Here is a 20,123-nt window from a genome sequence, read left to right on the forward strand (position 1 = left end):
CTAAACGCCACGCTCCGGACGCAGCCAATCTGGGGGCGAGGGGTCACCCCGACAGTGCTCAGGAATTGCTCCTACCTCGGGCTCAGGAGTGACCCCTGGCAAGGGCCGCAGACGTAGGCCAGCAGGGGCGGCATGCAGGCGCGGCCACGCCGGCTCGATCCCCCCGCGCCCCAAAGGGTCCCCCGAGCCCCGCCAGGACGGATCCCCGAGCACAGAGCCTGGAGTCAGCCCTGAGCACCGAGGCCCCAGATGAAATAAACAAAACCCCCACACGGACGGGGCCGGGCGCGGGGTCAGCCCCTGAGCTCCTAGACTCCAGTGGCCAGCGGCAGACCTGGGGGCGGGCAGGGGGCGTCGAAGGGGCAGCCCCCCGCGCCTCTGCGCCCCGGCCGCGAGGCACAGCCTCAGTTTCCCCCCAGCCCGACGGTCGCGGGACCCCGCGCCCGGCCGGCCTGCAGGGGCAGCACGGAGCGGCCCGGGCCACCCGGAAGGGCCCCGCCCCCGGCCCCGCCCCGGCCCGGCAGGGCTGCCCAGGGCGGGCGGCGGCGGCGGCGGCGGGGACGGCGCGCGCGGGGCCGGGGCGCGCGGGGACCGCACCGGGCGCGGGGCCATGGCGGCCGCCGAGCGTCGCGCCTTCGCGCACAAGATCAACAGGTAGCGCCGGGCGCGGGCCCCGCCTCCTGCGCGGGACCCCCGGGCCAGCCTCCCGCGCGGGGCGCCCCCAGACCCGCGGAGTCGCGCAGGGGCGCGGGAGGAGGCGGGCGGAGAGGCCGCGGGGGCCCCGGGCGCGGTGGCGTCGGACGCGTGGGGGCGTGCCGGGGGCCTGCCTGGAGGCGGCGGCGCGGGGGCGCGGGGGCCGGACGCCCTGCGGGTCCCCGAGCCTGAGGGTGGCCGAAGGGCCTGTGCGTCCTCCCCGCTGCGCCCGCCGTGGCGCGGGGATGGACGCTCCGGGTGTGCCAATTCGGGACCGGATGAATCCGCCCCAGAAGTTTCCTGAGCTCTTCCCTCCCGGTCCCCGCGCCGGGGTTCCCTGTCCAGCTGTCTGGCGGCGGGTGTGTGTGGCAGGGGACAGCTGTGGATGTCCAGCTTCAGGCTCTCCCAGCACCGGCTGGTCGCGGCTGAATGGACGCGGTGGGGGCTGGGGCCCAGCCAGCTGGTGGGCAGACAGGGAGGGGACAGGCGCCAGGCGCGGGGGACCCGTGTGCGCCGCCGCCGGGGGACAGGCTGAGAGCTTGTTGGGGTCAGCCTGGGCTCGGGGTTCAGGATCTGCTCAGGGCGCCCGTCCTGCCCACGCTGGGTGGCAGCGTGGGACAGTGACCACAGGGACAGCGCGGGACAGTGACCAGGGGGCAGCGTGGAACAGTGTGGGACAGTGACCACAGGGACAGCGCGGGGCAGTAGCCACAGGGGCAGCATGGGACAGTGGCCTCTGGGGCAGCGTGGGAAATAGTGACCACAGGGACAGCACGGGACAGTTACCAAGGGGCAGCTTGGAACAGTGTGGGACAGTGACCACAGGAGCAGCATGGGATGGTGGCCACAGGGGCAGCGTGGGGCGGTGGCCGCCCGCAAGGCAGTGCGGGACGGTGATGGCAGGGGCAGCAGCACAAACCCAGACAGCAGCTGGGCAGATTACAGGTTGGCTGCAGACACAGGCGGGCTGGCGGTGGGGGAAGGTGACACTTAGAGGTGGAGGGAGTGAGGGAGGGGTCCAGGGCCTCTGGGGCGAGGGGGCTGAGCCGGAGCAAGGCCCCAAGGCTGGGGCATCTGAATGCCCCCCCACACACACTCGGGAGGGCTGAAGCCCTGGACGTCTGAACAGAAGACGCTTGTCCTGGGTGTGTAGACGCTTGACTGAGATTGTCACGGCTCGGGCTCTGCAGGGACGTTCAGCAGCCCGGACCTTTGGTCTCCTGCAGCCTGGGGGCATTGTTGCCATTGCTTCCTGCTGTTCAGTTCCCCTCCCGGCCCTGCCCTCCCCACCCCTCCCCGCCCTCCTCTCCTCTCCCTTCTCTCCCCTTTCCTCCTCTCCCCTGCTTTCCTCTCTTCCCCTCCCTTTTCCAGCTTTCCTTTCAGTTTTGGGTCAGGCCCAGCGACACTCAGGGATCACTCCTGGCAGTGCTTAGGGGACCCTGTGCGGTCCCCGGAGTCGAGTCCCGGTCGGCCGGTGTGTGAAGCCGCGTCTCACCCGCTGTTCCATCACTCACTGTTGCTCCAAAGGTGCAGGCTGAGCCCCCTGGGGGGTGACCCTTGTCCCCGTGTCCCCGTGGCTGGGTGAAAGAGCTGTATCTAGGTTCCTGGTGGGAAGAAGCCGGTGCCCACCCCCCGCACACCCCCAGTCTCGGAAACAGTGCCTCTTCCTCCCCCGTCCACTGTTTGTTTGTTCCTCCCGGGGTCTGCCACTCAGCCCAGCCCACGCGGGGCTGTCTCCCAGCGCCCGAGTGCCCTGCTAAATAGTGGGGTCCAGAGAAAGTTCAGGATGTTCACCTTGAGGGTGCTCAGGGATCACTCCGGGCAGCGCTCTGGGGGACCCTATGTGGTGCTGGGGATCCAACCCCATTGGCTACAAGCAAGGTAAGTCCCTATCACCCCAGTCTATCTCCAACCACCAAAAGGTGCCGCACCTAAAGACCCCCACCCTGCTTGGCTTCAGGGTAGAGGCTGGTTCTGAGAAATATGTGCTCCAGCCATTTGGTCTTGTACGAGCATCCTTGAGAATGAGATAGGCATATGGGAGTCTTAGAGGGAACCCAGGATCCTATGGGCTGGGATGCCACGGATCCAGCCTTGTCCCCCAGCACAGTATCAGCATGGGGCATCTCTGTGGCCTCCTGTTCCTTTTTATTGCTGCATAGTACTCCCCTGCCATGTGCATTCTCCATTTCCCTACTGCCAGAAGTATTTCTCTTCAGGGCTGTCTTTGTCTCAACGTCCCGAAATAACTGTGTCCTGCCTGGCTGTTTCCTAAGTTCAGCCTCAGTGTGCAAGGACTGCTGGGTATAGCTGCTTGCTCTTTGCTTGAGAATCACTGAGGATTTTTCCAAAACTCTCTCCCAGGAGCCTGGGTGCAGGCTCCACACCCTACCTGGAAAATATTTTTCTTTTCTACGCTCTCCGGTCCTTGGGGAGCAGGGCTAGGGTGTGTGTACGGATTGGGGGGAGTGAAGGGGGAAGGGTTAGATTCGTCCTTTTCTCCTTCTGTTTTTGCAGCGGCAGGGATGGGCCCAGGGCATCACACAGGCAGGGCAAGTATGCCACTGATGAACCACCTCACCCCTGGATTTGGTGGGGGTTGTAGTTTTGGGACCATGCCCAGTGGGGCTTGGGAGACGCCTAGTACCAGAGACTGAATTCGGGCATTCTTTGTGCAGAGCAATCAGATTGTCCTTTTTTTATTATTATAATTTTTTGCTTTTTGGGTCATACCCAGCGATGCACAAGGGTTACTCCAGGCTTTGAACTCAGGAATTACCCCTGGTGGTGCTCGGGGTACCATATGGGATGCTGGGGATAGAACCAGGTCGACTGCGTGCAAGGCAAATGCCCTCCCCCCTGTACTCTGGTCCCAGATTATCTCTTGGGCTCTGAATTTGTGGTTTTTATGGACATTCATTTTCTAACCTCATTTTTTGGGGGGAAAGGGGAGCTACATCTAGTGGTGCTCAGGGCTCACTTCTGGCCCCGTGCTCAGAGATCACTCTGGGTGGTGTTGCGAGGACCATAACGTGGTGTTGGGTGGGATGGAAGTCGCCGCGTGCAAAGCGGAAAACTGACCCCCAGCACGTTCTCTCTGGCCCCAAAACTAGAATGAGTAAAAGTCATGATTCAGGGCTTGGAGTCAGCACAGTGCGGAGGGCTCTGCCTTGCATGCGACTGGCCCACTTTGATCCCCGGACCCCATAAGGTCCCCTGGGCCCTCCAGGAGTGATCCCTGGGTGCAGAACCAGGATTAAGGGGAGGCAGAGAGAATTCCGGGGGGTGCAGTGGCAACCCCAGAACCCCTCCAGGAGTGACCCCTGAGCATAGAGCCAAGGATAAGCCTTACACGCCCAACCCTCCCTTGACATCCCTCCAAAAAATCCCACAGAGTGGAAAGGGTTTGCTATGAACCAGGCTGTCAGTGTACAGCTCCCGGGGACACTAACCCCTCTTCCAGCTCCCGTAACTCCCTCATTGTCTCATGTGTGCGGGGAACCCCCCTTTCCTCACTCTTGGGAGGCTCCAAGGCCAGAGTCCTGCCTCCCCACCCCCAGGCGGCAGCTGTTGAACAGCTGGAGCTGAGCCCAAACAGGCCTCCACCGTCCTCCTCCAGACCCCCTCCAGACCGGGTGCACCCCAGCCATCCAGAGGAGGTGGGCCTAGTTTTTTTTCTCTTTTTGGGTCACATCTCGCTATGCTCAGGGGACCCTCTGGCACGCCGGGAATCGAACCTGGGTCGGCTGCGTGCAAGGCGGATGATAGTTGTGCTATTGCTCCAGCCGGAAACAGACCCAGTGTTGATGCCATTTGGGGACAATCCTTCATGTTGAGCGCTAGACTTCAGGCCCCGCGTGCCCCATATTTCCAGAAATAGCAAACAGGTGAGCCGGGGGCGGGGCTCCCTAGGCCAGATCAGGTCAGATCAGGTCAGAGTGTGTGTCCCCGGCTGTGTGGGGCTAGGGGCTGGGGTTGTGGCTCTGTGCAGAGGGTCAACTCACTGGGGCTCCCTCCAAAAGCAAAGGAAAAATACGAGTGTTCCCCAGGGGTGCCTGGCTGGGGACTCCACCACCCGCTTCTTTGCTGGCCACGGCATATGCAGGCTGAGGCCTATGGGGCCAGGATTCGTGCCTTTCTTTCTTTCCTTCTTTCTTTCCTTCTTTCTTTCTTTCTTTCTTTCTTTCTTTCTTTCTTTCTTTCTTTCTTTCTTTCTTTCCCTTCCTTCCTTCCTTCCTTCCTTCCTTCCTTCCCTCCCTCCCTCCCTCTCTCTCTCTCTCTCTCTCTCTCTCTCTTTCTTTCTTTGTCACACCCAGAGATGCTTAGTGGTCACTCCTGGCTCTGCACTCAGGAATCACTCCTGGTGGTGAGTGGGGGACCCTATGGGATGCCAGGGATTGAACCTGATTCGCCTGTGTGCAAGGCAAAACACCCTCCCCAATGTGCTATCGATCCGGCCCAGCTTATCTATTTTGTTCATTTCCAAGCATCAAGGGTGAGGGCTCACAGGCGGCCGACCCCCCGCACCATAGAGGGTCCCCGTGCAGAGTGGGGAGCGAGTCCTGAGCACTGAGCTCGGAGTAGCCCTCTGAGCATCTCCAGGTGGAGCTCTTTACCTCTCCCTAAAACAATATTCCAAACACATGGAAGAAAGGGGAGCACAGGGGGTGAGGCCTGAACCCCCAAACAGGTGCCGCCTTCTCTTGGAGGGCAGAGGTCTCTGACAAAGGCCCAGCGAAGGTGTAGCTCCGAGCCCGGCCGCCAGCCTGGGCGCCCCCACCTCGCTCTGGACTGGGCTGCCTTGTTGGAACGGGGTGGGGAGCGGTTGGGTTTTCTGAAGGGTTTCACCCATTCAGTCAAAAACGCCCCAGGGGTGGGAGGGGCTGGAGCCTTCGTACAGCGTAGGGCGTTTGCCTTGCACATAGCTGACCTAGGTTCGATCTCCAGCATCCCATATGGTCCCCCGAGCACCGCCAGGAGGAATTCCCGAGTGCATGAGCCAGGAGGAACCTCTGAGCATCGCGAGTGTGACCCAAAAAGAAAAGAAAAATACAAAAAACAAAAACAAAACAAAATCCCAACCTGGGGCCGAGAGCGACAGGACCGGGGCCAGTGAACTTGCCTTGCCTGCGGCCGGCATGGGTTCAGTCCCTGGAACCCCCCCCATGGGCCCTCGAGCCCACCAGGATTTTTCCCTGAGCGCAGAGCCTGAGCAGTGCTGGGTGTAGCCTCGCCCAAAAAATAAAGACAGATTTCATGGGCTGCTGAGGATCACACTGGGGGGTGGCAGGATAAAAGGCAACACACACACACACACACACTCTCTCTCTCTCTCTCTCTCTCTCTTCTCCCTCCCGGGCCCCAGACAGAAATGTAAGTGACTCAGGGATGGAGAAAGGGGGGTGGGGGCACAGAGAAGGGGAGGGGGCCCATCTCCCCGCTGTCCTACCACTCCGGCCCCAAGTGGGCCCAGTGCTGATGTCACTGGGGACAATCTGAATTCAGCTCTGTACTCCAGGCTCTGGGTGCACTTTATTTCCAGAAAGAAACAGAAAACTGGTGAGCTGTGACTCTATGGGCCTGCCCTGGCACCCGGAGTCACCTCCCCCGCGTCCCCGAAGCTCTTTTCCCCTTCTGAGAATTCACGGAGGCGCCCAGTGCCTGAGTTTTCTGGGGAGCGGGGACCCTTGCGATGTCGCCCCTGTCCCCGCAGGACCGTGGCTGCCGAGGTGCGGAAGCAAGTGTCCCGGGAACGCAGTGGCTCCCCACACTCCAGCCGGCGCAGTAGTGGCTCCCTGGGGGTGAGTGCGTTTGGGGGGGGCCGCACCCCCGGGGGCAGAGATGGGGGGTCTCTCCAGGCCTCTGCCCCTCTGCCACTCTGTGGGAAATCTGAGTCCACTTGAGCCCAAGGGACCTAGCAGCGGGGGATTAGGGGGTGCTGGCGCTGTCTTGGCAGCTGCTTCCTGAGGATGGGGGTGGGGGGTGTCCTGTGCATTGTCCAGGCTGTGATCGGACCCAGCCATCCTGCCTGCTGTCCCCGCCTTCGACCACCCAGAAGGGGACTCAGGGTGGGGGTGGGGAGCCTCCTGGTGGGGGCGGGGCCTTGGGAATCAGCCGGGCTGTTTCCTCCCAGCCTGAGTCTACAGGCCGGAGCAGGGCGTGATTTCCTGCCTGCTGGGGGGGGGGGGGGTTGCGCATCCTGGCTCCTGCACCCTCCCAAGCTCCGGGCGCCGCCTTCAGCCTCAGGTCCAAAGCCTGGGCGGGCTCCGGAGCTGGGACTGGCTGGGCCCGGCCTGGCTGGGCCTGCTTGCCCCGTTCCTGCAGACCCTATTCATGTCCTGGGCACTTAGGTGCTGGGAAATGTGCACTGGTGAAGGGACCGGTATTGGGGCATTGTATGACTGAAACCAATCATGAGCAACTTCGTGACTGTGTTTCTCAATTAAAAAATAAAATAAAATAAAATAGGGGGTGGAGGCGACAGGACAGTGGGGAGAGCGCTTGGCTTGCAGCGACCACCTGGCATCAAGGCATCCCATAGGGTCCCCCGAGCTCTGCTAGGAGTGCAGAGCCAGGAGTAAACACTGAGCATTGTCAGGTGTGACGCAGAGAACAAAAATAAAATAATAAAATAGAAATATATTGGCTGCATCGCTAGGGGGAGGCCCTGAGCACAGTGCCCAGAGCCGCCCATGAGCATCAGGGGATGTGGTCTCAGCCCATCTGCTCACCCCCACTGCAGGTCCCGCTCACTGAGGTCATCGAGCCCTTGGACTTCGAGGATGTGATTCTGAGCCGCCCCCCAGACGCCGAGCCGGGGCCGCTGCGTGACCTCGTAGAGTTCCCAGCAGATGACCTGGAACTGCTGTTGCAACCCCGAGAGTGTCGGACCACCGAACCAGGCATCCCGGAGGATGGGTGGGTTCTCTCCCTGCGTCCCCATGCACACAGCAGAATCCCAGCAGCTTCCTGGTAGGGATGTGTGACGCAGGACTAGGCGCTCTCCCTCTCTGGGCCGGGGACGTGTGTTGGCCGCCTTTTACACCGCCAGCGGGTGAGCCCCGACACCGGCCTCAGTTTACCTGGATTGTCTTTTGGCGCAGGAAGCTGGACGCCCAGGTGAGGGCAGCTGTGGAGGAGTATACCGAGCACTGGGTGATCGCCCACCGCAGGTGGGTCTGTGCGCCCCTGGACGTGCCCACCATGCCTGCCGGGGAGTCGTAGAACCACTGCCCACTGCGCTGCCCTTTTTCCTAGGTACCAGTGTCTGAGCGCTGCCTACAGCCCTGTCACCCCAGACAAGCAGCGGGAGCGGCAGAAGGGGCTCTCGCGCCAGGTCTACGAGCAGGACGCTTCTGGGGATGAGAGGTCCGGTCCTGAGGACTCGGTGAGGCACCCAGGGGTGCGTGTGTGCAAGCGCGCCCACAAGCCCCTGGGAAGGGAAGCTAACCAAAGCCCCAAATGGGATTACTCGGCTTCCCCAAGAATGAAGAAGATGGAGCGTTAGTACAGTGAGTGAGTAGGGTAATGGCTTTGCACGCAGCCTACCCAGATTCCACCCCAGGCACCGCTTATGAGCCCCCGAACCCGCCAGGAATGATCCTAGAGCTCAGAATCAGACCTAAGTCCTGAGCACCTCTGGGTAAATCCCAAATACCCACCACCACCAAAAAAAAAAAAAAAATCCAAGGGAGCGATAGTAGGGCAGGTAGAACGCGTTTGCCTTGCTCACGGCAGACCCAGTTTTAATCTTTGGCACCACATATGGATGGTCCTTGGGGCCTCTCCACGAGTGGTCTCTGACCGCAGTAAACCCTAAGCACGGTCAGGTGTACCCCCCAAAACACACACACACATATACAACTAGCACTGTAGCAGTGTAGCACTGTCCTTCCATTGTTCATCAACTTGCTCGAGCGGGCACCAGTAACATCTCACAACAAATCGTGAGACTTGGGGGCTGGAGCGATAGCACAGCGGGTAGGGTGTTTGCCTTGCACACAGCCAACATGACCGACACAGGTTCGATTCCCAGCACCTCATGTGGTCCCCTGAGTACCGCCAGGAGCAATTCCTGAGTGCATGAGCCAGGAGTAACCCCTGAGCATCGCCGGGTGTGACCCATAAAGAAAAAAAAAATTGTGAGACTTGTTGTTACTGTTTTTGGTATATTGAATATGTCACGGGGAGCTTGCCAGGCTTTGCTGTGCAGGCAAGATACTCTTGGTAGCTTGCCGGGGCTCTCCGAGAGGGGCGGAGGAATTGAACCAGGGTTGGCCATGTCAGACGCTTGCAAGGCAAACACCTTACCCACTGTGCTGTCGCTATATATAACTAGATGAAACAAAAACCAACCAAGAAAAACCCCAAAAGATAGAGCAGGCATGTGTCCAACACTGCTCATACACCACACCCTGATTCAGTCCTTCAGCTCACGGCCAGAATAACCCCTGAACACTGCTGGGTGTGACCCACCTTCCTCTGTCTTCCACCCTCTCTGCAAAAAAGAGAAAAGTCAAGGACTGATAATTATAAACCTTTTTTAAGTGTACTAAGTGCTTTGAGTTCATTTCTGACCCCGGTGCTGCACAGCAACTACACCCATTTTCAGAGAAACTGAGGCACTGAAAGACTAACTCTGGTCCAGCTAAGTCTGGGACTTCGGTCACTGACAGCCCCATTGAGGAAAAAAAAAAATCCCTCTCCCCAGGGATCAGTGGATAAACTTCCAGGGAAGATTCTCATTGGCCCAGCCTAGCCACGTTCTAATCTTGCAGCCAATCGTGGCAAGCCAGTGAGGTGTGGCGAGTTCTGATTGGCCCCTCTAGGCTCAGCCAAGGAAAAGTGCGTCCACCCGGCGCTCAATGCTTGCATGTTCTCCCTGGGCAGGACGACCCCCGGCATAGCTCAGGCTCCCCAGAGGACACCCCGCGAAGCAGTGGTGCCTCTGGCATCTTTGACCTGAGGAACTTGGCCGCCGATTCGCTGCTGCCCTGCTTGCTGGAGCGAGTGGCCCCCGAGGAAGTGGACCGGAGGAACGAGACCTTGCGGCGGCAGCAGCGGCCCCGCGCACTGCTCACCCTCTACCCAGCCCCCGATGAGGTGGGTGGGAGCCACGGTGGGCACAGCCCGGATGGGGTGACGCCGCAATGGGGTGTTTCTACGTGTGCCTTGCGCGGTCGTCTGGGTCTGGGAGTTAACCGGTGGATGTACCTGTCCAGGCCTTGCGGGGTGGGGTGGGGTGGGTGGGAGGATGGGCGCTCTACTGTAGCCTGTGCAGGGAGCAGGCCTGGGGCAAGCCCTGTGCAAGGGAGAGGGGCATTGCAGACAGGGGCACTGCCTGTGTGGAGCTCGGAGCCACGGCTGCCCACGGACTCAGGCTGGGAGTGGGGCGAGCTGCCCCTGGAATCCTGCCACGTCTCCCCTATCTGCTCTCCATAGGAAGAGGCTGTGGAGCGTTGCAGCCGGCCGGAACCGCCTCGCGAGCACTTTGGACAGAGGATCCTGGTCAAGTGTCTGTCGCTTAAGTGAGTGTGCGGACCCACCTATTCAAGCCCCTCCCAGGCCTCCTCAGGCCCCCTCTCCAGCCTCTTCCTAGTCTCTCCCCCAGCTCCTCCCCAGCCACTCCTTCAGCCCATCTCAGCCCTGCCTCTGGCCCCAAGTCCCTCCCTCAGCCCCTCCCCTAGACACGCCCCCAAACATTAAGCCCCGCCTCAGCCCTTCCTTAGCTTCCCGCCCAACCCCTTCAGCCCTCCCCCCAGCCCTCCTCAGCCCCTTTCTAGCCTCCCCCAACTCTTCTCAGTCCCACCTCTAGCCCACAGCTCCTCCCCCAACACGCTCAGCCACTCTGCCCTTTCCTCACCCCCTCAAGCCCCTTCCCCTCTCAGCTCCGCCTCCAGCCCCTACTTAGCCCCGCCTCAGCCCCACCAACCCTCTTAGCTCCGCCTCCAGACACTACGTAGCCCCACCCAGTCATTTTAGCCCCGCCTCAGCCCCGCCCAGTCCTTTTATCCCCTCTCCAACCCTTTCCTAGCCTCACCCAACTCTCTTAGCCCCGCCTCCAGACACTACTTAGTCCCTCCCCAGCCCCTATCAGCCCCGCCCCAGGCCCTCAGCTCCGCCTCCAGCCCTTACAGCCCCTCCCCAACCATCTAGGCCCTGCCTCTGGTCCCCTCCCAGCCTGCAGAAAACTCCCTGGGTAGCCCGTGTAGAGTCAGGAGTAAGCCCAGGTGTGTGGCCCCCAAACCCAACAACCAAAAAAAAACAAAAGCAATTTAGGGCTGGAGAGAGAATCCAGACATTTTGGCCTTGCATGTGGCCAACCCTAGCTTGATCCTCAGGAGCCATATCGGGTCCCCTGAACTCTGCCATAAGTGTTCCCTGAGCTCAGAGACAGGGTTAAGCCCTGAGCAGGGCTGGGTGTGGCCCCCAAGAAACAACAAAACAAAGCAACATAAACTGTGCCCTGAGAACACAGTGGAACACAGGCTGCCCCCGGGCTTCACCCCCCTCCCCCCCCATCTCAGTCCCTGCACTAGGGCGTTCTTATCTCTCGGTGCTCCTGCATAGGCATCCTAGCTGGTGTCACAAATGCTGGAGGCGCTCAGTGAGTGTTTGGGCCAGGACCGCAGGCAGGCAGTTCTGGGGCAGGAGGTGTCCCGGCATCAGGCCAGACCCGGCCTCCCCTTCTTACCCGCTTCCAGGAAGGAACTCTGAGTGGGGGAGGGGCAGGGCCCGACTAGGGTCCAAGGCCACATCCTGTTCATCTGTTCCCACGCACTGCAGGCTGCTCCCAGTGGAGGGGCCCTGGGAGGGGGGGGACTGGAGTCTGGCCTGGGGCCACCAGCATTTCGCTCCGACGCAGGTCCCAGCAGCCACGTGCGTCCCGGTCTCAGGGGTCCTGTGACTTCACCGCTGGGTGCCTTGGTTTCCTCCGTGTGCCCACTTCATGAGGAGGGGCTTACACTGGGAGATCCCAGCGCTATATGGTCCAGAGAGAGTCTTGAGCACAGAGATCACTCCTGGCAGGGCTCGGGAAACCCCTAAGGGGTGCTTGGGATCGAAATCAGGTCGACCATGTGAAAGACAAGCACCCTCCCGGCCATGCTATCGCTCCAGCCCGTAGACAGGCCTTCTGAGCACTGATTGACAGCTGGAACGGCGTCCTGGGAGCCAGGTCCCCCTTTCCCAGCTAGGTCCAAGCCAGGCTGGGCCTCTGGAGGGAGTTGGTAGAGGCCAGGTTAGACTTCATGACTGAAGTCCATAGACTGAACCTCATTCACCTGCAGGTTTGTTTGTTTTTTTCCTTTTGGGGTCACACCCAATGATGCTCAGGAGTTATTCCTGGCTCTGCACTCTGGAATTACTCCTGGTGTTGCTTGGGGGACCCTATGGAATGCCAGGGATCGAACCCGGGTCTGCCACATGTAAGGCAAACGCCCTCCTATCGCTCTGGTCCCTCACTTGCAGGTTTGAGATTGAGATTGAGCCAATCTTCGGCATTTTAGCGCTGTATGATGTGCGGGAGAAAAAGAAGGTAGGAGCCCCTGCTCCCCTCAGGCCTGGCTTCCCTTCTTGCCCTCCTCTTCCTCCCCCTCCTCCTTCTCCTCCTCAAGGCTCCGCTCAGCTTCTTTTTGTACCCCCAGATCTCAGAGAACTTCTACTTCGATCTGAACTCAGACTCCACCAAGGGGCTGCTGAGGGCACACGGCACCCACCCCGCCATCTCCACCCTGGCCCGTTCCGCCATCTTCTCAGTGACCTACCCTTCTCCTGACATCTTCTTGGTCATCAAGGTGCCTTTGTGTGTCCCTGTGTGGGGGGAGAGGGTGTTGTTGGACAAGGGCCGATCATACTGACAAAGGTGTGGTGGTGCCTGCACTCAGGGAAGAAGTAGGCATGTTACCTAGGAGAGCAGTCACAGGAAAGCCTGAGACCCTTAGCCCTCCCTGGTGGGGAGAAATCTCTGAGGGCTTCCATGCAGAGGTGACCGTTGAGCTGAGTTCCATGAATGGGCAGCCTCGGGAGCAATGGCTATACAGATGAGCCTTTTTTTTTTTTCTTTTTGCATCATACCCGGCAATGCACAGGGGTTACTCCTGGCTCTGCACTCAGGAATTACTCTTGGCGGTGTTCAGGGGACCATATGGGATGCTGGAAATCGAACCCGGGTCGGCTGCATGCAAGGCAGACACCCTACCCACGTGCTATCACTCCAGCCCCAGATGAGCATTTTTTTAAAAGTTGTTTTTCTTGTTTGTTTGTGTCTGAGTGTTTCAGCCTGTCAGGGGAAGAAAAACTAATTGGCTAATTGGCTCGTTGCCATGGCATTCTCTGTTTCCAGGCACAAACTCAAATTTCCATGCTTCGAATATTCAGTTAGGCTCTAGTGACTACGTTTATTGGCCACATCGGTCCCAGAGAGTGTAGCGCTTAAGGCACAAGTCTTACAGGCGACTGATCTGGGTTTGAGCCAAGCAGGATTCGGGATCACTCCTGAGCACACAGCCAGAAATAGCTCCTAAACAGAGAAATTGTAGTCCCTAAACCAGGTGTGGCCCCCAAACAGTCAAAGGGTGGGGGGAAGAAAAGCCCACCCGATGACCAGGCATCTCAAGAATTCACTTTTATTTGTTTGGTTTTGGGTCACATATGGTGGTACTCCTGGCTCTGTGCTCAAGGATCACTCCTGGTGGGCTCAGGGGACCCTCTGGGATGCCGGAAATCCAACTCAGGTCTGCCACGTGCAAGGCCCTATCTGCTGTACTATCTCTTTGGCCCCGGCATTCATATTTTTATTCTCAGGCTGGCCACAGCTACCATAAGACATATGGGGAAACTGAGGCACAGAAGTGGTAAGGGACTTGCACTAGTGAGGGCTGGAGTCCAGGCCTGGTAACTCAGCCTCAGAAAAATGGAGGCAGAATGAGGAGTTTGGGGTTTGGGGTTGGAGAGTTGACCAGTGCTGGATTCTGAGAACATCGGGGTGAGGAAGGCACCCCCTGGGAGAGGGTGAATACTGGCCCTAAGGGGTTCAGGAGGGAAGTTGGGCCGGGACAGCCTTCGCTGGACCTGTGTCCCCACCCCCCAGTTGGAGAAGGTGCTGCAGCAGGGGGACATCAGCGAGTGCTGTGAACCGTACATGGTGATGAAGGAGGTGGACACAGCCAAGGTGAGGCTGTGCGGATGGCGAGGTGGGAGCGCCCAGCGCTTTTGTGGGCTGCTAGCTCTAAGGCATTTGGAGGGGGTGTCTCTTTCCAGAATAAAGAGAAGCTGGAGAAGCTGCGCCTGGCGGCCGAGCAGTTTTGTACCCGTCTGGGCCGCTACCGCATGCCCTTCGCATGGACGGCAGTGCACTTGGCCAACATCGTGAGCAGCGCGGGTCAGCCCGACCGGGACTCCGACTCGGAGGGCGGTGAGGAGGCGGGGTTGGAGTCAAGGGGCGGGGCTGTGAGAGGAGCGGGCCTGGATAAGAGGCGGGGCTAAATGCAGAACCGGTGTGTTCATAGGCCTGGGTGGCTGGAAGGGGCGGGGCTTATAGTAGGGGCGGGGTTTGCGCCAAGGGGCGGGGCTGGATAAGAGGAGGGGTTATAAGCAGAGCTGGTGTGTTCATAGGCTGGGGCGTGAGGAGGGGCGGGGTTAAATGCAGAGCAGGGGTTGTTCATACGTCGGTGGAGGAACTGAGGGAGGCGGGGATTGTGGTAGGGGCAGAGCCTGGCGTGTTCTCAGGCTGGGGCTGGACCGACTAAAGGGGCGGGGCTTGTGGCAAGGGCGGGGTTACCGAAGAGGAAAAGAGCAGTGCCCTCTGCCTGCTGGCCTCGGTACCATCTCTGCATTCCCATGTCACTGCTCCTTGCAACCCCTGTCTCTGTCCCTGGTCATTGTCACTGCCTCCCCTTAGAGCGCCGGCCCACGTGGACTGACCGCCGCCGTCGGGGCCCCCAGGACCGGACAAGTAGCGGGGACGACACGTGTAGCTTCTCTGGCTTCCGCCCAGCCACGCTGACAGTCACCAACTTCTTTAAGCAGGTGCAGTGCCCGTGGCGAACAAAGGGGACTGTGTGGGGGGAGGCAGGGCGCCCCTTCCCCAGCCCACCGGATCCTCCCGCGCCTCCAGGAGGCCGAGCGGCTGAGTGACGAGGACCTCTTCAAGTTCCTGGCCGACATGAGGAGGCCGTCCTCCCTGCTCCGGCGCCTGCGGCCAGTGACTGGTACGCAGTGCTCCCCCCCCCCCCCACCTCCCCGCGCCCCCTAACCAAGACTGCGGTCACTCTTCCCTCTGCTTTGTGTCACGCCCGGGAGACCCAGTGGCAACTGGGATAGATAAAAATCCTGACTTCAGAAGTTGAGGCTTCTCATGGGGGTCATTTTTAGGTTCTCAAAATATAAGACAGATCTCCGTGGGGTTGCCAGGAGAACTTAGATCCCAAGGATAGGGGGCAAGAGATGGGGGGGACGCTGTAGACACAGGACAGCGGGCAGGATGATGGCTTTGCAGGTGGCCTACCAGGGTTCAATCCCTGTCACCATATACAGTCCCCTGAGCCCGCTAGGGTGGCCCAAAGACTTAAAGAGAAAGAGAGACAGAGAGGAGTTAGGGGCCACTTCTGGCCTTGGCACTGGAAGGCCAGGACCATCACAGGGCGTGGGGGAGCCCAGAGTCCAGAGAAGGGGGCAGACCAGCCAAAGCCTCCTCTCCAAGTGCAACTCCCCACCTCCTTCCTCAGCTCAACTCAAGATCGACATCTCCCCGGCACCCGAGAACCCCCACTTCTGCCTCTCCCCGGAGCTGCTGCATGTTAAGCCCTACCCAGACCCCCGGGGTCGACCCACCAAGGAAATTCTGGAGTTCCCGGCCCGTGAGGTCTACGCCCCCCACACCAGCTACAGGTACTGCGGAAGTGCCCTTGCATGGGTTGGGGGGGCCGGTAGTGGTCCCCCTTCCTCCTCGCATTCTAACGCGCGCACACACACACACACCAGCCAGGCTGAAATGCCACTGCTCTGCTTTAATAGGGGGGGCACATCGGTAAATGAAGGGGTGCACATCCTTCCTCCACCCCTCGCTGCCGGGCCACGTCCCCGGCCTGCATCACTCCGCCTGCTCGCGTCTGGGCTCCGTGGCCAGAAGCAGAAGCGGCCTGCCCCACGCCTCTAAGCACAGGCGCCCTGCAGGGGCGGGGGCGAGTCCCCAGGCCTCGATGGTGCTCGACTGTATCCTCAGTTGGGTCCAGTGGGCTCAAGCCGGGAGCGCCGCCGTGTGCAGCCTGGGAGGGAGAGGGGCTTCAGTCCCGCCCATGCTCCCCGCAACCCGTGCTGCCCCGCTCCGGGCGCCATCCCTGCCCCACTCACCGCTCCTGGATCTGTCGCAGGCGCTGTTGCTGCGCCTCCATCTCTTGCTTCTGTCGCTGCACGTGGCCCGTGAGGGCCCAAATGATGTGACTCTGCTCGTTGGTGTGCGCCTGAAGAGGCCAGACAGAAACCTTAGCCGGGGTTTCACCCTCGCCCTCCCCTTCTGAGATCCACTGCCTAGCCCTCCCCTTTGCACTCCCCGGCTGCCTTGACCTCAACTTTCCCCCCACTCTCCTGTGAAATGGGGAGAAAATTGAGTTTGCTTTTGCAAGGGCTGTTGAGAGCAACATTTGGGTTATCAAAAGGCAGAAAACAGTACTGAACACTTCTTAGGCGCTGCAGACTGGAATAATAAGCATTTTTTTTGCTTTTTTTTGGGGGGGGTCACACCTGGCGATGCTCAGGGGTTATTCCTGGCTCTGCACTCACTCTGTGCTCGGGGGACCATATGGAATGCTGAGGATTGAACTCAGGTCAGCCACGCGAAAGGAAAACGCCCTACCTGCTGTGCTATTGCTCTGGCCCCTGAAATAATAAGCATTTATTGTGGGCAGGGTTTTTTTCTGGTTTTGCTTTTGGTCCACACCTGGTGGTGTGCAGGGATGACTCCTGGCTCTGCACTAAGGGATCATTCCTGATGGGGCTCAGGGGAGCACATGAGATGCTAGAGATCGAACCCAGGTTGGCAGGGGGCAACAGTTCCTGGCTGTTCTTCTGTCGCTCTGGCCTCAGGGCTTAGCATTTTATTTGTGCTGAATCCCTCACACCTTAGGTGTTTTTCTTATTTGAAAATGGAGAAACTGAGGCCCAGCCCCTGACATAGGCCTACCGTGGGGGGTCTCCAGGGCACAGTTTGTGCCTGAACTCTGCCAGGGAGGGAAGCCCCCCTTTTTTAGGAGGGGAGACTTGGGGCCACACCAAGCAATGCACAGGGGCTTTTCGGGGCTCTGTGTTCCAGAGTCGTTTCCAACAACTCCTGCCTTCACCCATTCTCTCAGGCAGAAGTTCTCTTACCTTTTTATTTTTTTATTTTTTTTGCTTTTTGGGTCACACCCGGCAATGCACAGGGGTTACTCCTGGCTCATGCACTCAGGAATGACTCCTGGCGGTGCTCGGGGGACCCTATGGGATGCTGGGAATCGAACCCGGGTCGGCCGCATGCAAGGCAAACGCCCTACCCTCTGTTCTATTGCTCCAGCCCCAGGTCTCTTACCTTTAAGGCTTCAAATTCTTGGTGCGCGGGGCCCAGCCAGGCGCCCCTCAGCTGAGCCTCCAGGCGCTGCATGCTCTCCCTCAGCACCCGCTGCCCCTGTGCCACTTCTCCCAGGGCCTGGGCCGTGGCCTCCGCCTGAAGCTTCAGAATGTCTTCTTCCACCTGATACAGACATGGAACATCAGTGTCCCGCCCAAGTCACCTTTGTTCTCCCGACACTGCTTCGATTTTAACCTGGGAACTCCCTGAGTCCCCGACACACCCAGGCTCCTCAGCCTGACCACCAAACTGCACACTCCTACCCGCCCCACAACACCCCAACCGCCGTGCCCACCTGCATCTCCAGTAGGTCTGTGCGGAGCTCCTGGGCCGCATCCCGGCCGTGGCTCACCTCCTGCCCCAGCAGCCCAAGCGTCTGGCCGTAGAGCCCCAGGCTGTGACTGGCCTCCTTCAGCCGTGACTCGGTGGCCCTGTACACACCATTGAGCGCCTGACCCAGCTGCAGGGCGCCGTGGAAGAGCAGCGTGAGCTCCTCCTCCTGTGCCGGCTCCGAGTTGCCCACGGGGGCAGCTGGGGCGAGCGAGACCAACAGGGCGCAGAGCAGGCACCAGCTGAGCCTGGCCATGGCTGACGATGGTCTGGGAATGCAGCGGTGGCGCTGCCCTGCCGCCTCTTATGCCCCGGCGCCGTCCTTAACCCCCGGTCAATCGTTAACCCGCCGCCCTGGGGTCCCGGGTTGTGCAAGGGGCTGGCACGGCCGTCACGGTTGCATCAGGCCCTGTCTGGCCCGGACCACGCTGGGATCATGCTGGTTTGGGCCGGGAGCCAGGTGTGGGCTGGGGGGACCGGGGAGAGGACAGGGCTGAGTTTTCTGCAATGAGCAGGGAGCAGGGCAATCCGGAGGCTTCTCCGGAGTCCTGGGCATTGGGGCTCATCTGTGCATGCCCACCCCCTAAGCCTGTGCTGAGACCCCTGTCGCCTGACCCAGGGACTCACAGATGTGCCACTTTCCTCCGTGGCCGGCCGAGCACCCTGAGCCCGCACGATGTTGAGCTGGGGTCGCTGCCTTTTTTTTTTGGTGCAGTCACTGTCATTCTTGCTGTTTGCTCTCATCATGATGGTTACAGGGTCTGGCTGAAGGGCCCGCTGCCCCCCATTAAAGCAAGGGGGACTGCGGCCCAGAGGGGGGAGTGAGGCCAGCCCTACCTCTACCGGTAGGCCCTGCCTCAGTTTCCACTCTTATTTGCTTTCATTTGGGGTTCACACCCGGCAGTGCTCAGGACTGACTCCCGGCTCTGTGTTTAGGGATCACTCCTAGCAAGGCTCTGGTACCCTCTGGGGTGCCGGGGATCAAACCCAGGTCAGCCGTGTGCAAGGCCAGAGCCTTCCCCACTGCTGTTCTATCGCTCCAGCTCTGGTTCCCACTCTCGAAAGTTTGGCCGTGTCAGGGCCCAAGCAATAGGACAGCAGGGAGGACATCTGCTTGCCCGCGGTCGTCCTGGGTGGGTTTGATCCCCGGCAACCCGGAGGGTTCCCTGAGCACTGCCAGGAGTAATTCTTGAGCACAGAGCACCACCGAGTGTGGCCCCCAAATTTAAAAAAATAAAGTTCTGGGTCAGGAGCGATAGCACAGCGGATAGGGTGTTTGCCTTACACGCGGCCGACCAGGGTTCGATCCCCGGCATCCCATATGGTCCCCCGAACACCGCCAGGAGTAATTCCTGAGTGAAAAGCCAGGAGTAACCCCTGAGCATTGCTGGGTGTGACCCCAAAAGCAAAAAGAATAAATAAAAAAAGATCAAGTTCCATCCTAGCACTGTGGGCACCTCTGGGGGCCAGGGGCCCCCTCGGAGCCCAACCCCCCTCCAACCCCCACGTCTCCCCGCAGGAACCTGCTCTTCGTCTACCCGCACAGCCTCAACTTCAGCAGCCGCCAGGGCTCTGTGCGCAACCTGGCCGTGCGCCTGCAGTACATGGCGGGCGAGGACCCCAGCCAGGCCCTGCCGGTCAGTGCTGCGCGCCGGCGCCGCGGGGCAGCGGGGACCCCCGGCCGGGCCCCTCACGCGCGCCCGCCTCCCCCCAGGTTATCTTCGGCAAGTCCAGCTGCAGTGAGTTCACCCGCGAGGCCTTCACGCCGGTGGTCTACCATAACAAGTAGGGGGGCGCAGGAAGGGGCGGCAGGCGGAAGGGAGGCGGGGAGGGGGGACCCCGGGCCCACCCCACGGCCGCCCCCCGCCAGGTCCCCCGAGTTCTACGAGGAGTTCAAGCTGCGCCTGCCTGCCTGTGTCACCGAGAACCACCACCTGCTCTTCACCTTTTACCACATCAGCTGCCAGCCCCGGCCGGGCACAGCCCTGGAGACCCCCGTGGGGTTCACGGTGAGCTCCGCCCCAAGCCCCCCGCGGCCCCCCGCAGCCCGGCCCTGACCCCGCCTCCGCTCTCCGCAGTGGGTCCCGCTCTTGCAGCACGGCCGCCTCCGGACTGGCCCCTTCTGCCTGCCGGTGTCCGTGGACCAGCCGCCCCCCAGCTACTCGGTGCTCACCCCCGACGTAAGTGCCGCTACCCCACCCTCTGAGCCGCTCACTTCCGGTGCTTTTCCTTTTGTGTTTGGATGTCACCCAGCAGTGCTCCGGGCTGACTGACTCCTGACTTTGTGTTTAGCGATCGAACCCGGGCAGGGTCCCACACCTGCCTCTTCACCCCATCGTTGTCCCACTGTCTCCATAGCCTCTTTTTTTTTGCTTTTTGGGTCACACCCGGCGATGCTCAGGGATTACTCCTGGCTCATCTCATGCATTCAGGAATGACTCCTGGCTGTGCTCGGGGGACCATATGGGATGCTGGGAATCGATTGAACCCGGGTCGG

General features: G+C 60.5%; 2 protein-coding genes across 4 annotated transcripts in view; one reads left to right on the forward strand and one right to left on the reverse strand.

The window, feature by feature from the left end:
• The first annotated feature begins 545 nt into the window (after positions 1-545).
• DOCK6 (dedicator of cytokinesis 6) overlaps positions 546-20,123 on the forward strand; it is a 41,823-nt gene continuing 22,245 nt past the window's right edge. For 2 of the 3 annotated variants that reach the window (XM_056119431.1, XM_056119433.1), the window contains exons 1-18: positions 546-654; positions 6,407-6,494; positions 7,436-7,611; positions 7,797-7,865; positions 7,951-8,080; positions 9,583-9,795; positions 10,135-10,220; positions 12,163-12,229; positions 12,339-12,488; positions 13,784-13,864; positions 13,954-14,107; positions 14,594-14,721; positions 14,810-14,903; positions 15,420-15,582; positions 19,146-19,263; positions 19,341-19,411; positions 19,497-19,635; positions 19,705-19,806. In XM_056119431.1, the coding sequence (XP_055975406.1) occupies positions 611-654; positions 6,407-6,494; positions 7,436-7,611; positions 7,797-7,865; positions 7,951-8,080; positions 9,583-9,795; positions 10,135-10,220; positions 12,163-12,229; positions 12,339-12,488; positions 13,784-13,864; positions 13,954-14,107; positions 14,594-14,721; positions 14,810-14,903; positions 15,420-15,582; positions 19,146-19,263; positions 19,341-19,411; positions 19,497-19,635; positions 19,705-19,806 (2,073 nt within the window). In that variant the 5' untranslated portion in view covers positions 546-610. Of the gene's footprint in view, positions 655-6,406; positions 6,495-7,435; positions 7,612-7,796; positions 7,866-7,950; positions 8,096-9,582; positions 9,796-10,134; positions 10,221-12,162; positions 12,230-12,338; positions 12,489-13,783; positions 13,865-13,953; positions 14,108-14,593; positions 14,722-14,809; positions 14,904-15,419; positions 15,583-19,145; positions 19,264-19,340; positions 19,412-19,496; positions 19,636-19,704; positions 19,807-20,123 lie in introns of all 3 variants that reach the window. The other variant, XM_056119432.1, reaches the window with a different exon arrangement.
• ANGPTL8 (angiopoietin like 8) lies at positions 15,688-17,888 on the reverse strand. The gene is made up of 4 exons (XM_056119434.1): positions 17,592-17,888; positions 17,258-17,419; positions 16,045-16,154; positions 15,688-15,959 (listed from the first exon to the last, which is right to left on the reverse strand). Exons 1-4 carry the CDS (start codon positions 17,880-17,882, stop codon positions 15,932-15,934), a joined length of 591 nt encoding a protein of 196 aa, XP_055975409.1. The 5' UTR covers positions 17,883-17,888; the 3' UTR covers positions 15,688-15,931.

This window comes from Sorex fumeus, unplaced genomic scaffold, assembly GCF_029834395.1.
Source record: "Sorex fumeus unplaced genomic scaffold, SorFum_2.1 ptg000041l, whole genome shotgun sequence".
NCBI lineage: Eukaryota > Metazoa > Chordata > Mammalia > Eulipotyphla > Soricidae > Sorex > Sorex fumeus.